The sequence below is a fragment of the Capra hircus genome, chromosome 6 (genome assembly GCF_001704415.2).
Source record: "Capra hircus breed San Clemente chromosome 6, ASM170441v1, whole genome shotgun sequence".
NCBI classification, from domain to species: Eukaryota; Metazoa; Chordata; class Mammalia; order Artiodactyla; family Bovidae; genus Capra; species Capra hircus.
The window spans coordinates 16,706,417-16,724,951 of record NC_030813.1 but is presented as its reverse complement, the minus strand read 5'-3'; the positions used below and the strand labels follow the sequence as shown (position 1 = coordinate 16,724,951).

Genomic DNA, 18,535 nt, shown 5'->3' with positions numbered 1-18,535 from the left:
AAGACCAAGGTTGTCTCACTTGATCTGAAAGTACTACAGTGTGGTGATATTTTCCCTTCCCTTTGCCGACTGCTGTTCACTATTTCAGCTGCACCTAAAGTCGCTTATTCAGGGAAACATTCCTTGCCTTTTTGCACCAGGACAGGCTGCCCTGTGCTTCTCTGCTGTAGTACTTAACATATTGTCATTTAACAGATTTTTAGTGTATCTGTTTATATCATGTCCTTATCTCCCTATTGGCTGAAATTCCATGAGGGCAGAGACCACTTTAATGTCAGTGCTCAGATGTGCCTTGCGCTTACTAGTAAGGACTGAAAAAAGATTTGCTGAATGAAAGATTGAAGAAACCGGCAAATAATCAACGAATACATTTAACGTAAGTTTTTTCCCCCTCAAATCATCAGGTTAAATATGTAGTTTAATTTGATTTCGTAAATAATATTTTGGTGATCCTATCTATAAAATACAGTGCCTTTTCAATGAAAATGAATATAAGTGGACTTGAAGTCATAATTCAGTCAAAGATATTTGCCTTCTTGCTATTTTCTTTTGCAACATCCTGTGATCAACTTTCTTTCCTCTCATACCCAGTCCCATTGGATTTCCCCACCAATCCCATTTCCTTAACTATTCTTAACTCTCCCAGTATCTTCATTTAGTAGGATGGTAACGAGTATTAACATTACAGCAACATGCCTAAATGAGGTCAAAGGAAAGTGTATTTTTTGTTTTTTTAATTACCATCATTTTTGAAATTTCAAGTCAGGAAGCATTACATTACTTCCTTTAACCAACTTTTTATTCCCTTCTAAAGGAATTTAAATTTAATTATATAAAGGATAGAAATATCTTTTGTTTCACTCAATAGGTAAAATTAAGTGAAACGTTTCTTTAAGAGTAAGCTTATATATAAAATTGACTCTGAGTATACGCATAGAACTCAGAGATGATGTGATTTTACTATATGAAATATTCTGTAGATGAATGGCCAACAGGCAGATGAAAAAATGCTCAACATCACTAATCATCAGGGAAATACATATCAAAACCACAAGGAGATATCTCATAGTGCCTGTCAGAACAGCTATCATCAAAAAGACACAAAATAACAAATGCTGGTGAGGATGTGGAGAAAAGGGAATCTTGTGCTCTGCTGGGGAGATTGTAAATTGGTATAGCCACTATGGAAAACAGGACGGAGGATCCTCAGAAATTTAAAAATAGAACTACCACAGGATCTAGGAAGTCCACTTGAGGGACTATATCCAAAGGAAATGAACACGCTAACTTAAAAAGACACCTACATCCCATTTTCACAGCAAGATTATTTACAATAGCCAAAACATGGAGACAGCCCTAGGGTCCATCGCCGATGAGTGGATAAAGAAGTGACGGTGTGTGCACGTACACAATGCAATACTATTTAGCCACAGTCAACGAGGAAATCCTGCCATCTGTGACAACATGGATGGACCTTGAGGGCATTCTGCTAAGTAAAATAAGTCAGACAGAGAAAGACGAAAATACTTTATGATCCACCTTTATGTGGAATCTAAACAAAAACAAAAACAACAACAAAAAACACAAACTCATAGAAAGAGATAAGATTTGTAGTTCTCAGAGGTCGGAGTTGGAGGTTTTGCGGAAGGAGGAACTGAAGGGAGGTGACTCACCTAGGAAAGGTGACCTTCACCAAAGGCACAAACTTCCAGTTTATTAGACAATGGAGATGTAAGGCACAAGACGACGAGCGTAGCTGCCACTGCTGTACTGTGTATGTTAAAGCTGTTAGAATAATCCTGAGTTCTCATTACAAGGAGACACATTTCTTTCCATTTCTTTTTATTGTATCTACATGAGACGATGGATGTTAACTACATTTATTGTGGTAATCATTTCATTATATGTGGAAGTCAAACCTTTATGCTGTATGCAGCTGCTGCTGCTAAGTCGCTTCAGTCGTGTCCGACTCTGTGCGACCCCAGAGACGGCAGCCCACCAGGCTCCCCCATCCCTGGGATTCTCCAGGCAAGAACACTGGAGTGGGTTGCCACTTCCTTCTCCAATGCATGAAAATGAAAAGTGAAAGTGAAGTCGCTCAGTCGTGTCCCACCCTTCGCGACCCCATGGACTGCAGCCCACCAGGCTCCTCCGTCCATGGGATTTTCCAGGCAAGAGTACTGGAGTGGGGTGCCATTGCCTTCTCCGTTATGCTGCATACCTTATCTCAATAAAACTAGAAAAAAGAGAAATATCCTACAATAGGACAGCAATGATGCTGCTTCAAGAAGAAAGAAAGCATCCTATTTTCATAGTTATCAGAGAAAACACAATCGTGTATTATTAGAACTATAATGTACACAGTCACCAACTTCCAAAGATAGAAAAATTAATAAAAATAATTTAACCAGCAAAGTATGACATTGCTATAACACACTTTCCCCAAGCTATTAATTAATCTGAAATAAAAAACCAGTCACTTTATTTACACTATATATCTTTTCTTAAAGTGTAAAATTGGAAAGTTATAAATACATTGGGTAATAGATCACTGGGTAAATTTAAGCTAACTAGACAGGAAATAAACAGAACTACAATATATTCAAATCCTTCAGGAATTTAACTCAGACATTTTAATGATAAAGTCAAGGTTGCAAAAGAGAAGAGTTTTATTTCGTGGTTGCAGAATATGAATCAGGAATAAAAAAGTATTGAGTTCATTGTATACGGTTCACTGTATAGACTGGAATAAACAGCTTGACCTTTGAAAGTCTGAGGGCTTCCATTTATCTGCTCTCTAAATATACTTACAATAAAAATGCCATTAGAAGTATGCTGTGAGGATTAATGTCAGTGAAAAACTGTGAGACTCATGGATAAGAGATGAAAAGGAACTCTAAATACCATAGCCATAAACTAATTAAATTTTAATGTTACTTAAAAAAATCACATAGTTATCTGGGATAGATTCATGGATGATACATTAATATCAATATTTTATTTATATTGTATTTGAAGTTTTAGAGATAATAAACCCTAGCAAGCATTTGAAAAATACATGAAACAAGATCATCCGATATTTATCTTTTGCTTTGGAAACAATCCCTATGATTCTGGGTCCTCAGAAAAATTCTAGCCTGCTTAGACAAAATAATATGTTCTGAATCCTGAAACTCTTTAATGTTAATTTTATGGTAACAGAGATAAGGATGTGAACTAAGGGTTGCACAGAGTGGACCTGTAATGTCCCCTCATTATCCCTAGCCCTCTTCTCCTACGGCATTTGCACAGCGCTGGGCACTGCTTGCTATTCAAATACCTTGTTATTATGATGACTTATTCCTAATGCAAAAATGTGGAAACAGTAGAAAAATTCAGGGCTCTAATAACATGTTAAGAGTTGAGATTTTTAAAGTTCTGAAATATACCATACATATATGTATATACATACAAAAATTACAGCCAGCCATTTATTGCATTGAGCATTATTTAGTCTAAAAATTTTTTTACCACAAAATTATTTTGAAGCCCACTTTCCAGTATATTTGGGAAGCAGAGTTTAATTGACAGACATTCAGGTATATGGGCTTCCCAGGGGGCACAGTGGTAAAGAATCTGTCTGCCAATGCTGGAGATGCAAGACACGCAGGTTCAATCCCTGGGTCTGGAAAATCCCCTGGAGTAGGAAATGGCAACCCACTGCAGTATTCTGCCTGGAAAACTCTGTGGGCAGAGAGCCTGGTTGGGTTATAGTCTATGGGCTCACATAGAGTTGAGCATGATTGATCATGTACACGTGCAGATATGTATCTCTTCATGTATGTATTATGTGCCTGAGTGTGTGTGTGAGAGAGAGGGGGAATGAATCAAATAGCATAAATAAAATGTTTATAATATCTTTGAACCAACAAGATCTATTTGTGAGAATTACAAAAGTTGCTGTGCTAAATAAATTAGCCAGAGGCAAAGAAGGCAACACTTATTTCTTTTTAGGTAAGACTTAGCATTAAATTCCGGAGAAGGCGATGGCACCCCACTCCAGTACTTTTGCCTGGAAAATCCCATGGACAGAGGAGCTTGGTAGGCTGCAGTCCATGGGGTCGCTAGAGTCGGACACGACTGAGTGACTTCACTTTCACTTTTCACTTTCATGCATTGGAGAAGGAAATGGCAACCCACTTCTGTGTTCTTGCCTGGAGAATCTCAGGGACGGGGGAGCCTGGTGGGCTGCCGTCAATGGGGTCGCACAGAGTCGGACACAACTGAAGCGACTTAGCAGCAGCAGCAGCAGCAGCATTAAATTTTCCCTAACTGCTTTGGCTATTGGAAACAAGTTCAAATTATGGAAACAACTGCTTTTAGAATTGGGAACAGGGAGGGGAAAAGAGACGCCTGTGACTTTTTGAGGATGCCCAGTATCTCTTAGTGACTTAGATATAAATTAGAACAGCCCCTTCTCTCACTCTACAGTGAAGCCACCTTGAGCCTATACAGGAAGAAGTTTCAAAGGCTGCACATGAGCTGTAAGAGCACAGACTGTCTGACTCCAGACAGCACTCCTCTAAGACCCCACACCGGTGAGTGAGCTTTCAAAGTAGTGTGAGAAATGTCTTTCTCTTTTCTGTGGTGCTTGTATTCCTACTATCGGGAATGGGGTGCATTGCGACTGGAGACATAGCAGGCAGCACAGAAATATTTTACCTTCTTGTGTGAGTTTACACCTTCATTTTCTTCCTGGCTTCTTGTCCTGTTAGAGGGTAAGCCTAGGGCTCATTTGTTGCAATTCTTGAAGTCTTATACTATTAATACTACAGATAGTTGATAATATTTATTGAGCACCTATTACATTATGTTCACTTTAGACATATTATCTCATTAATATTGCAAAGTCTACATTAATATTTTATACAGGAGCCTTAGAAACACTAAGTAACTCACACAAAGGAGGACAAAGACTTGAAGCTTCCTCTCTCAGACTGCAGAGACCACATACCACACTGTCTCCCACTTTTCACAGAAGGGTGTTTAGTAACCCTTGAAAGATTATAAGGCTGCTGCTGCTGCTGCTAGAAGGGGCTAGATTGGAGTTTAATGCCATGTTACTGCTTCTGTAAGTCTGTTTTCCTAATATGATCTGAAGAATTGGAGGACCATTACAAAAATAAGAAGTATTCAGATTAACAATCAAGTTGACCAAAACTGAAAGGAAAATAATGTTAAAAAAAAAATCACCATCAAGTTATTGGCCAAAGTCAGTCACCTCAATCTGAATGGATGGAAAATATTTTAGTAGAAGACAAGTAAAATATTTGCTTAATACAGTCATTTTCTTTCTCTCTTATAATAGAGAAGTTTCTAAAAATTTTCTAGTTATTTGCCATGTTTCTGATAGCTTAGAAATAATATCCTTCCTTAACCAGTACTTGACAATGATCTAAACATCAAAAGTTCTTCTCTGGAAAAAAATGAAATTGTATCATGCAAAGAAGATATTTTCTCTAGATAGTTTAAGAATATCAAGGTGCTTAAAAATTTATTAATGTGATTCTAGGCTCTCTTTCTATAGAAATAAATTTTAGAGAACCAAGGCAAAGTTCATAGCTCTAAGTGTAAATTATCGGTATTACTCTATTTTCAACTTTGTTTTTACTGTCTAAATGACCTGCTACTTAAGTGACTAGCTACTTAGATTTTTTTGTACTTTATTGTCCTAAAGATGATATAGCAAATATTAAAGGTGTTAGATAATGGCTATCATTAAAAGAAATTCTATAAACAAAATTTTAATTAAGTTATATGAATTAAAAACAAATCTTGAGCTACATTTTGCTGATACCTTCATAAAAGTATGAAATCATTTAGCTTCACTAGATTTTACAGAAAACCCTTAAAAATGCCACAAAGATGTATAACAAGGCATAAAGCTGCAAATATTAACTATTTCCTTGAAATATAATTTAAACTTGGTGACTAGGACAAGAAAATGTCACATTCCTTTCTCTTGCTAAGGAAATTGCATACTTCCTTTGGAAAAAGAAAGAATATGCAGTCTTCATAAGCATATATGTGACAGTTTTAAACTTGTGGACTTGTTTTGTTTCAGGGTAAAGTTTTCAATAAATTTTCATGATTATCTCAAAGTTGAAAAAGAAACAAAGAAGTAAAAGCAAAACATTAACCTTACGTGTACAAATATTAAAATAACATTTATGTTTTATCTATATTTTGTCCTTTCCAAATATTATCCTGTTGTGTAATTTTCAAATTCATCATAGAATGAATATGCTCTCGAATTTTTCCTTATGTTTCCCTCCATGATCTACAATATTCTAAATGGAGTATTAATCCTCTGTCTTTATCAGAATCTGTGAAGCAAACAGATATGCATTTTACTAAGTGGGAAACGGCAGTGACGGGGCATTGAACTACTGATGAGCGCCCAGTGTTTGATTTATGGACCACAGGCTGCCATAAGATTTGGTTAAGAACACTAATTTTACTTAGGAATCAAGGAATTCTGGAAATAGAGAGTCTCTTACAACAGAGGTCAATCAAATATCCAGGATTTCACTAAAATGAGCTGAAGAAAAAGTTGAATAGCAAACATGGATGTAAGGGCTTTATGCCTATTTCCTCATTTAATCCTCACAGTAACCTTATGAGGTAGGAATTGCTTGTCTCCTTTTTAAAGATGAAGAAATTGAGGCCAGAGAATTCAAGGGCTTTGTCAAGATTTACATTCTCTGAGCTGCAGATCCGTGTTCTTAGTCACTTCGTAGGTTTTAAATTGCCATTGTCTATGCCTCATGGAGAAAAAGATGGACAAGCTAGAAGAGGTCAAGAGGAGGTCTATTCTGTCCATAAGGGCTGGGCCCTTTTTGATTTCAATTCAGAATGCCTGGATTTCAAGTCCTCTGGGAACACAAGCTGGGTCACAGGATCTCAAAGGGCCAGCCCAGAAGCTCTGAGGGAGACAGGAAAGCCCCTGGCTCAGCTCCCCAGCCCCTGGCAGACTGGCCCGCAGTGACTTTGGTAATTGCTTTGTCCCACTGCCAAGCATGTTGCAGGAGAAACCGCACACAGGCACACAGATATGTCTGTGTAGAGCTGCGGGCGGGTTTTTTTTAAACTTTTTTTTTCCCACTTTTTTTCCCCCTTCATTTCTAATGTACAATAAAAGCATGCTATCAGAGTTTAGCAAATCTATTTAATTCTTAATTTTGCTTAGCTGTAAAAAGAGCTTGAATCTGAATTCACGATCCCAATAGCATCTTTCTGTAGGAATAACTTTCATTAATGCAAGAAATAATACATATTAGTCTGCCATAACAAGAATAAACTGGAGTGCACTTTATCACAATCAATGTCAAATACTATATTTCTCCTACTCCAAATATATGTATGAGAAAGATACCAATGTATCTCATATATATCAAATCAAATAAAAAATTGTCTAAGAGTTTTTGGCTATTTAATGCATTCATTTAAAAATTAAACTAATTTGATCATTTGCAACATAGTTTTCCTCTATTGTAAAAGTGTATATAATATTTTAATAAGCATATAAACTTATTACCAACATTACTGATTAGAACAACGTTTAATCCTCCTCAAATGATCCAAAGTAGTATATTCTATGGAACTCACCTTTTGTCCATTCATCCCTGGAATTCCAGGTACTCCAACAGAACCCTACGGAGACATATGATTAAAATAAATTGATATCATAAGCAAAAAATAGTTCAATTCTAAATTTATGTCATATTAATTATGTCAGCTATCACTTTATCTTACTAAAACATACCTGAGAGGCTATGTTTTTCAGATCTTATCTACTGTGTTCTAACACGCAATCATGTAAACAGAATCATCAAGCTTTTCCAAAAGCCATGAAGTTAAATCTCACCATGTTTGTAAATATCTACTTAACTCTAATGTGATTTTAAAGAATTTCACGTCATAAATTGAGAGCCAAAGCTATCAGAAGGCCTCATGGCTCCAAATTTGGGTGCTTTTGAGAATTAAATAGGCTTAGTTTCATTTCAAAAAAGCTTAGCTGTACCAGTAACTCTTGAATTTCATGAAATTAAATACCATAAAATAAAAGGTAATGAAAACAACAACCACTATAAGGGACCCATGTTGTAAAAAGTGAAATTTGTTGTATTTGAAGCATTTCCCCCAGACTCAGGGAGTATGTTTAAACCATGTGAGGGGGCCTATATCTTCCAAAGTAGACTAGGCAGGATGCCGCAAATGGTGAGCATAGACTCGGAACAATACTAGTCCTATACATTGAATATTATAATATTATGTTGTCCGTGTGTATGCACGGACGTGTGCACTTGGATGTGTGCACACATGAGCACTGGGGTGATTAGAATAGAAAAGAAAAGTAGTTACTACCTGAGAAAATCTTACATTTAACTAGATACAGAAACATTAGCAAAATTTTTCAAATAGTGATGTCATTTTCCTCCACACATCTTCCTCTGAGGCTCTGGAGAAATCATTTTTTAAATAGAATGTGCTTATTTTTGTTTAGCACTATAAAACAGATTTTTCTTAGTAGGCGTGTGATATTAAACTTTTTTAAGAATAATAGAAAAGATTAAAATAGTAATTAGAAATCCAAAACTTCTCTAAAACATAAAGTCTGTTAAAAATATAGTCATTTCATGCAAAAAAAATTGAGACGGCAAGCTCCTTAGTGCTTTCTTGGTGATTATATTGAGTGGGTCATTAAAGGACTTCCCAAAGCCTGAGGCAGTAATTTTATCCTGGTAGCATGTGGATTAGGGTAGCTTTACAATTTCACACCATACTTAATAGAGACATTATTGCAAAGGACAAAGTGTTCCTATACACAAGTTGTCTCACTACACACTGGCTTTTACTTGGTTTGTGGGATCATGTTTCAACAGATGCCACATGCCCAAGCTTGGGGGATAAACGTCTCTATCTTTGATGGATTCCAAAGATAAAGAATAATCACTTTTCCACCTGTTGTAATTTAATTATTATTATTATTTTGGTTATCTGCAGGTTAAATATCCTTTTATGTCCTCCTTGTAGGGTGGGAGGTGGATGGGGAGTGAGGGTTTAGTGATGTTTTGTTTGCAAAGGGCCATCTACTTGCTATTGATGCATTTACTACTGCAGAATTGATGTAATTTTAGAAGTGTTAGACTCTCTTCTCCAGAATGTAAAGGGTCAAGTCTGATGGCTCTGGATAATATTGAAATAACAATCGGGAAGCCATTTTTGGGGGTTGCTTCAGCAAAGGGAGATACTAGTGGGCCACTTGAATATAGCCACCAAGCAACAAATACATTCTTTGTTCTAGTCTGTTTAATGGTCCTTTGACAATCATATATTTGTGCAAGACCATGCATTTAATTTGCTATGTCTAATGACCCTTCAGATTTCTAAGTTTTGTCACAATGTTTTACTAGTATTGGAATTAAAAACTCAATAACCTACACATTTGGCAGACAGCTTAAAAAGAGTCTGCTCTGGATTTATTGGACTTTCTATAATGGAGTCAATTAGAAATCTAATGGCTCACATTATATGATTGTATTTTTAGAAAGCAGAACGCACAAACCAGACTGCTTTGGTATGGCTCACAGTAGTTAATTCCGTTCCCTTCTCAGGCCAGTCATTAGGCGATGGGGATATAATTAATTTCACAGTATTGTTTATACTCTACCTTTTGTCCTGGAGGTCCCAGAGGACCCTAAAAAAGAAAAACAATTCAATTAACATAATATTGTAACCATTTTAAACTTAAATGACCGATTAAAGTTGTCCTATTCTGTAAGGTTCTCTTTGCTGAAATATGCTGATGTTGTGTACATCAAGGAAAATGAGAATTTTCTCTTGGAAGTACACAATGGGTCTTTTCTTCTCTCTTGTTCTCTTTTGAAGAACGTTATGCAGTAGGATCCCGATTTATGCTTTTAAAAAAAGAATCACAACATTGTAAATCAACTATAAATTAATTTAAAAAATAACCTTTGCCCTATCTATCAGTTCAGTCTCATTTAAAAGGCTGGAGATGTTGCTTCTAGAAGCACTTAAAATGCAATGCAGTTCCCAGCCCACTGACTTGTTCTATGGCTTCTGCATCTGCAAAACTTCAGGAAGCAGATTTGCAAAGGAAATCATTGAATGGCATTATGAAGAAACATGTTTTGTTCTATTCTTCCTCTTATGAAATGTGGCCAATCGACCTGCACAAAAACTTGTTTCCAAACTAGGGGATGCCAAAGTCAATTGTGGCAACTAGTGTGCACCAAAAAAGGGAACAAAAGATGCTGTCAGCTGTTGCATAAACTATGACACTGGGGTGGGAGGAAGGGGGGAGAAGAAATATAATATTTAGGAAGATGAATGGGAATATTTACATTTAAAATGGAAATGCAGCAGTTCTTTGACCGCCAAGTCAATGTTGGGGATCTGTGGGCTTTATTTAGAGCAAAGCACTCTTTGAGATGGTAGAAAAGAGCACAATGAGAGCTATAATTCTGACTACTGAGGTCTATTTTTAAATAAAAATATCAAGCACTTTTCTTCCAATTCTTTCAAAAATGCTTCTAACTTCAGTGTATTTTAACAAAGTTATAGATTCTCCATCATTCCATGTATTAATAAAAACCTCTTTATTCCATTACACTTAATAGTTAACTTATTTTCAATGTGTGACATTTCAGTTAATCAGCATCTTACATTGGACTCTAACATAAAATAAAGCAAGAGAATGGTAATTAGAGGAAGAATTGGTCATGTATAATTTTTTAATTAAAAATGCACAGTGTTTAAGAACATTCAGAGAATCTGTTCCTCATAAATTATTTTGCAATCCCCAGGAAGACTAACAATTTCCTCATATAATCAGCATTAGGTTTTTGAAAGTGCACTGTGCAATATCACCTTTATATATTCCTTTTTTTAAAAAATGTAGGATATAGCTTTATTGACTCAGTGACAATAGAGGTAAGGAGATGTAATGTTCAGACATATGAAAAAATACTGGCCTACAAGCCTAGGAACTGAAAGAAAGTGAAAATTTTTTCTTTTTCCTTTTTATTACAAAAAGTTAAAAGCATGATAAAGGGTAGGAAGAGTAATATAATCTACACCTATGTATCTATCATTTATATGTTACACTTATATGTAACAATTAATGTTTTGCCATATATATTCCTTTTTTATTTACTCAACCAACCATTTTCTTAATGAACTTGTTATCTCATATATCTGCATGGTCTGACTGTCTCTTCACTTATCTTACTCCTTCAGTTTAAAATTCTCTGTTTTAGATTTTGCAGAGAAAACAGAGTCTCTAGGGATAAATTTCCCAACATCATGTCTCTCATCAACTCAAACCCACGTGGCTCTCCTTCCTATATCAGAGGGGGAAGATGCCCTCCTCCCACGGGGCAGAGGCATCCACAGACTCTGGGATCCATCCTTGCCTCCATCCTCAGGGATCTTTCTCAATCAATTATCTCTCTAACCATATCAGAGCCTCCTGCTCTGCACGGGTTCCTTCCGCTTAGCACATAAACATGTGTAATCATTTCCTCACTTGGGTAAATTGTTTGGGAAGTGAATGTTAATGCTAAGTAAAGGCAGAATCTCGAAGTTGCAGTGAGAGGAGATCTGAGAGGGAAGAAAAGACGTGGGTTTCATCCTTGTCTAGGATTCCATTTTTCCAAGTGTCTCCAGAGTATTTCACTTTTTAAAATGTTGATGTTGAAAAGGAAATCATATAACAAAAAGTACATTAATTCAATGTTTAGACTGAGAATGTATATGTTCTATTCAAAAAGGTTTGTTTCCCATTTTAAACCTAACTACCACTTGAAAGAATACTGTTCATTAAATTGGACATTTTGTACATTGACATATAACCCTGGAAGGGAAATTTTCAGATGAAAATAAGAGCTAATTTTAAATCAGATGTTTTAACTAGAGATGAACATATCTGGTATTTTCTAATTTTGTCTTTGTTGCATGATCACAGTAAGTCAGAGATTTAGAAAAATTGCTCACAGCTCTGAAATCTGTGAAATCTTATTAGTTGCATATTTTAATACAATACTTAATAAAAGTCAAAGGAGGTTATAAAAATCATATTTTCTCACTGTTAGAAAACTACTGCCATTTTTGCTAAACTCCAAAAGTAAAAGCAATTTTTTAGATGTAGCATTAATTTTGAATTGTGAATACATTATATTTTCATGACTATGTTGCCAAGGATATATCCTCATCTACCAAAAGTATGCATATACTCCTGTGATCGTGCTGGCAGGAAAAATGGTTGCAAGCCAAAGTTAGTGTCATTTATTATTAGAAGGGAACTAGGAAAAAGCAGTGTTGAATATAAGACGCAGACATGCGTTCAAGTGAGTACAGACACACACACTACAGCGATAGCTATTTTGATTAGTATTTTGCTTATGTATATATTTTTTGACTATGCACTGATTAATAATCCCATTATATATCTGTGGCATTGTGGTTATTAAATTTAAGCTTCAGTTCCATTCAGTTCAGTCGCTCAGTCGTGTCCGACTCTTTGCGACCCCATGAATCGCAGCATGCCAGGCCTCCCTGTCCATCACCAACTCCCGGAGTTCACTCAGACTCACGTCCATCAAGTCAGTGATGCCATCCAGCCATCTCATCCTCTGTCGTCCCCTTCTACTCCTGCCCCCAATCCCTCCCAGCATCAGAGTCTTTTCCAATGAGTCAACTCTTTGCATGAGGTGGCCAAAGTATTGGAGTTTCAGCTTTAGCATCAGTCCTTCCAAAGAACACCCAGGACTGATCTCCTTTAGGATGGACTGGTTGGATCTCCTTGCAGTCCAAGGGGCTCTCAAGAGTCTTCTCCAATACCACACTTCAAAAGCATCAATTCTTCAGCGCTCAGCTTTCTTCACAGTCCAACTCTCACATCCATACATGACCACTGGAAAAACCATAGCCTTGACTAGATGGCCCTTTGTTGGCAAAGTAATGTCTCTGCATTTTAATATGCCATCTAGGTTGGGCATAACTTTCCTTCCAAGGACCAATCAATGAAAGCTTCACTGATCAAAAATTGATTTTGAAGTTAGGGTATGTTGCTACCAGTTGGTTAAGATGTCCACATCTGAGTAGTTTTGTGGCCTCTAGTATAAATACAAATTTATGAAACAGTGAGTAAATGCCATAGAACCACTGACTGACTTATCTTTTCGTAAACTTACTTATATTCTTAGCCTGAATAATGACTTGAAGACTCATAAATTCATTATTCACCAGTCAAGCTAGTATTTCCTATTAAAAACTGTTCTCATATTCTAAGGTTTCTAAAATAAATCCATTATTGTTATCCCATGTCTTAAAAATTTGAATCAAATAGTCTTCAAAACTGAGTCAATCTTTTTAGTTTATTCTTATCAATCAATGACTTGTTCCTTTTGTAAGTATTTTCTTGGCAGGCACTTTTTTGTTTGTATTTACTTTGTAGACTCTTTTATTTTCTGTTATCATTTCTTTATCCTTATCTACAGACTGAAAATTGTGTAACATTCAAAATCTCAATATGATAAATTATATTTAAGTTCAATTCTAGAAGTGTTAAACTATATCTTAAAATATACTCACTTTGACATAAGCTCTTGGTCAGAATGTATGAGCTTTTTTCATTAAAGGATCTTGCATAGTGAACATAACTATTCATAACATAAGAATCAAATGAGCCACTGAAAACTTCTAAGTGTGGAGTAATAGCATCACTCATCTGCATATAAATGTTGGCACCTGAGTTTTCACATTCTTTCAGAAAAGACTATAGAGAGTGATGACAAGTTAAGTGAGAAGTTATCAACAAGCAAGAAATTGTATAGTGCATTGATTCTCATTCCTGTTCCTGCCCCACTAGATTCCATTTTTAAAGATTATATAAAATATTATGTATACAAATGGCAGCCAAGTAAGTTAAAGGAATACCGTAGTTCCCATCTAGTGATTGCCTTTACCAAATGGTGGATTACTCGGGCTTGAGGGTGATCTTTTACTCCTCCAGATACTTCACTCTGAGGACAATCTCCAGTTCACCCTCTTCTTCAGCAGCACCGCTCTGTTCTCGTTCAACCGTCACCTCTCTCACCTAAGCGAATGTCACACCCCGCTAAAAGCCACCGTGCATTGAACCCTTTCTGCATAGCGATGCCTGAGGGGCTTTTCTTAAAAGGCTTTCAGGTTCATACCTTTCCTCAGTTGAAAAAGCCATGCTTTCTCATCTCTGCACCTCTGCATCTCTGGCTGTCTGTTCTCTTAATGGCCTTTTTCTCTCTGATCAAGCTCAGAGCCGCCCCTCTCAGGGCTAGGTCCCCTTCTTTTGTTTTCCAAAGTACCCTTATGCCTGCACTTTTCCCCAGAATTTACCAACAGAGCTGTGATTGTTGAGTTACTTCTTTCTTCACTCCGAACGTCTCTTATGCACAATAGCTGGCATAGTAAATGGGGTTCATTCATGAATTCATCCACTTAGCAGTTTTTAAAATACCCATTAAGTGTCAAGCAATGTTCTAGGCACTGGGGATACAGTAGTGAACAAAATAAATGAAAATGCAAGCCCTCCTGGATTTCATAGTCTAGTTAATGGAGAAAGATAGCACAAATAATAATAAAAATAATAAACAAGTAAAATATAAAGTTGGGTCAGGTGGTAAGTGTCAAAGCAAAGAGGGGGTTTGGAACTGGGAGACGTGTATGTGGTGGCATTTTAAATTGGGGATTTGGTGAGGGCCTAGGGATAAAGTGACACTTGGGTAGAACTCTAGAAGAGGCCAGCAAGACAGTCATGCCTGTAGAAAGAGCAAGAATATTCCAGGCAAGGGAAGAGGAAGTACAAAGGTCAAGAGGTGGGCACATGCTCAGAGTGTTCAAAGAACACCAAGGAGGCAATAGGTGGGTGGTAGAAGGCAGGGCTGTGGAGAGGGAAGGGAGCTCACATGTGTACGGCCTACAGATGGTCAGCAAAATGGTGCTTACTCCTCACTTCTTGGCAAATAGATGGAGAAATAATGGAAACAGTGAAGACTTTCTTTTCTTGGGCTCCCAAATCTCTGCAAATGCTGACTGTAGCCATGAAATTAAAAGATGCTTGCTCCTTGGAAGAAAAGCTATGACCAACCTGGACAGCATATTAGAAAGCAGAGACATTACTTTGCCAACAAAGGTCCATCTAGTCAATGCTATGTTTTTTTCAGTAGTCATGTATGTGTGAGAGTTGGAACATAAAGAAAGCTGAGTGCCAAAGAATCAATGCTTTTGAACTGTGGTGTTGAAGAAGACTCTTGAGAGTCCCTTGGACTGCAAGGAGATCAAACCAGTCAACCGTAGAGGAAATCAGTCCTGAATATTCGTTGGAAGGATGGATGCTGAAGCTGAAGCTGAAGCTCCACTACTTTGGCCACCTGATGCAAAGAACTGACTCACTGGAAAAGACCCTGATGCTGGAAAAGATTGAAGGCAAGAGGAGAAGGGGGTGACAGAGGATGAGATGGTTTGATGGCATCGCCAACTCGACGGACATGAGTTTGAGCAAGCTCTGGGAGTTGGTGATGGACAGGGAAGCCTGGAGTGCTGCAGTCCATGGGGTTGCAAAGAATCGAACATAACTGAGCAACTGAAGTGAACTGAGTTTGATAAAAATTACAGGAATGAATAATGAATACATGGAGTAAACCAAATTTCCCCTTACATCTTAGACAATAGTGTCTCAAGATAAGAATGACAACACAACTTAGAGAATGAATTTATGGTTGCCAGGGTGAAGGGACAGTTGGAGTGTTTGGGATGGACATGTACACACTGCTATGTTTAACATGATAACTAACAAGGGCTTACTGTATAGCATATGAACTCTGCTCAGTGTTATGTGGCAGCCTAGATAGGAGGGGGGGGGGGTTGGAGGAGAATGGATACATTGTATATGTATGGTCGAGTCCCCTCACTATTCACCTGAAACTATCACAACATTGTTAATTGGCTATACCCCAATACAAAATTAAAAGTTTAAAATAAAAAGAATATAAAAACAAACAACAGAAAAAAATTACAATGACAAGATTTTTCATTTCTGTTCACCCAAGTCATTCTAATGCTACAAGCCTAATTTCATAGCCTCTGCGGCTGCTGCTGCTGCTAAGTCGCTTCAGTCGTGTCCGACTCTGTGTGACCCCATAGACGGCAGCCCACCAGGCTCGCCCGTCCCTGGGATTCTCCAGGCAAGAACATTGGAATGGGTTGCCATTTCCTTCTCCAATGCATGAAAGTGAAAAGTGAAAGTGAAATCGCTCAGTCGTGTCCGACTCTTCGCGATCCTATGGACTGCAGCCTACGAGGCTCCTCCATAGCCTCTAGGTTACCTCTAAGTGCAAGAGTGAGTAGAGTAATTCAATTCATAGTTTCTACATTAAAACTGCAAAGCAAAGCAAAACCACAACTGGATTTTGGCTACGTGGTCTCATTTGTTCAGAGGCTGTCATGGATGTGAATGTAGGTCTAAGGTCTCTAATGCACTTCAGAAAGCCATCATGCAAAGAGTAGGTAGAATTATCAACCCATGGTAATCTTCAAAGCAGGCAGTTAAGAAATGGATATTTCTACAGCTATTATGCATTGGCTTCACTTTCCAGCTTGTAAAAATATCATTTTTTAATTAAAAAGTCTTTTGTTTGAAAGATCATGGAATAGAAAAAATTAATGAATTTTTCTGACACTACTGATGCTAGCACAAATTTGATCGAGGTATTAATTACTTAAACAGGATGTAGAGTTTCTAAATGATGTGCTTTAGGATGCCTCTTGGGAGGTGTTTTAAGGCAACTTCTGGTTGCCTGCTATTAGGAAATGATGTTCTGTGTGAGCAGGGGGCGGACATAGTTCCTGCTCTGTCCCTGATGGCTAACAGTAAAACTGAAGCTCTGAAAGCTGCTGGTCATTCCTGGATGCAAGAATATACAACCAGCTTCTGTAATAAAAAACAAAGGGAACGAAAGAGAGGTGGTCCATCTGTGAAGGAAAGAATAAAAGCCCCAATCTATTAAGCCACTTAAAATTATTTCTTTTTTGAGTTAAGAATTGTTCCATGATTTAATAAAAGTTAGGAAAAATGAAGAAAATACTTTTTAAAGTCTGTTTCCATGGGAAAAATGATAACATATAATCTAACTTATTGGAGTCATAAAATGTTAATATCAGACTTTCTCAAGAGTTTGCTGCAACGGACTTTAAGTATAACTTTGTGAAAGCTATTAACCTGGTCACAAGATCAGAAGATACAAAAAATTGGTTATAAAGAGTAAGGAGAAATTTGAAGTAAATAATAGAAGCTTGTCTTACTTAAGAGGGATACATGTAAGATGTACTTTTATAACATTCCGTGTTCCGCTTGGATGTCTGATGAGAGAGGGTCAAGAAACATAAACTCTAGCCGCTATTATATGGGAGTCTGGAGTATAATTCAAGTGATGTTTTACAAGATTCAGATTTCATGGCTTAAGTGTGTAGAAATGCCAAACTAGAAACTTTGGGGAAATGTTTAGAATATAACGTGTGCTGATATGTTTTCAGTACAAAAGCCAATGATTCAGATGAACTGGGTAAGAAGGAACACAGAATAAACAAAACAAGAGTGGGACAGAGCTGAGCTGAGAGCGCCTCATTTTTGTTTTGAGTCCTCCATGGATGCTCTCTTCAGTCACACCAAGTCATCCATACATGAAGCCTTCATGTAAAGGTCTTCATCATTCTTTGAGGCTCAGCAACCTACACTCACTTCCTCTGTGAACCTTCTCCAGTTCATCCAGACAGAGCCTGTTTTTGTCCTCCATGTTTCTCAAGCACATTTTAACTGGACGAATTTTAATATATTTACATATTTATAAAATCTACTTGACTAGGAAGCAAATTCTTCAGGTCATATATTTTACATCCTTAGCACCTCGGTCAGTTCCTAGCAAATAAATCATTATTGACTGCATTGAAACCATGAATTAGTAAATATGAAAATTACTAAGTTCTATTTACCAAATTTCCGCCATTGTTTTACAAGTCTAGCTATCTTCCTTCTTATCACTGGAAAGAGCTTGGTGGTGGTGGTGGTGGTGGTGTTTTTTAATAGATGGCTGTCTAAAACTTTTACTCAAACTAAAAAAGCAAAAATCTCCCAGTATATATAAACAATATTTTGAAATAAAAATGGTTGCCTCACAGTAGTACTTAGAATCAAAACACTATGGTGATTCATCCATCATTACCTATTTAGAAAATATGTGGACAAGCTCTAATACTTTGGCCAGCTGATGTGAAGAACTGACTCATTAGAAAAGACCCTGATGCTGGGAAAGATTAAAGGCAGGAGGAGAAGTGGATGACAGAGGATGAGATTGTTGAATGGTATCACCGACTCGATGGACATGAGTTTGAGCAAGCTCCGGGAGCTGCTGATGGACAGGGAAGCCTGGTGTAC

At 37.1% G+C, this 18,535-nt stretch overlaps 1 protein-coding gene across 1 annotated transcript in view; it reads right to left on the bottom strand.

Annotated features, from left to right (window-relative positions):
- Positions 1 to 18,535, bottom strand: part of COL25A1 (collagen type XXV alpha 1 chain) — a 195,045-nt gene that overhangs the window by 56,026 nt on the left and 120,484 nt on the right. The window contains exons 9-10 of the mRNA XM_018049912.1: positions 9,713 to 9,739; positions 7,648 to 7,692 (exon numbers count right to left, since the gene is read on the bottom strand). Coding sequence (XP_017905401.1) covers positions 7,648 to 7,692; positions 9,713 to 9,739 — 72 coding nt within the window. The remainder of the gene's footprint in view (positions 1 to 7,647; positions 7,693 to 9,712; positions 9,740 to 18,535) is intronic.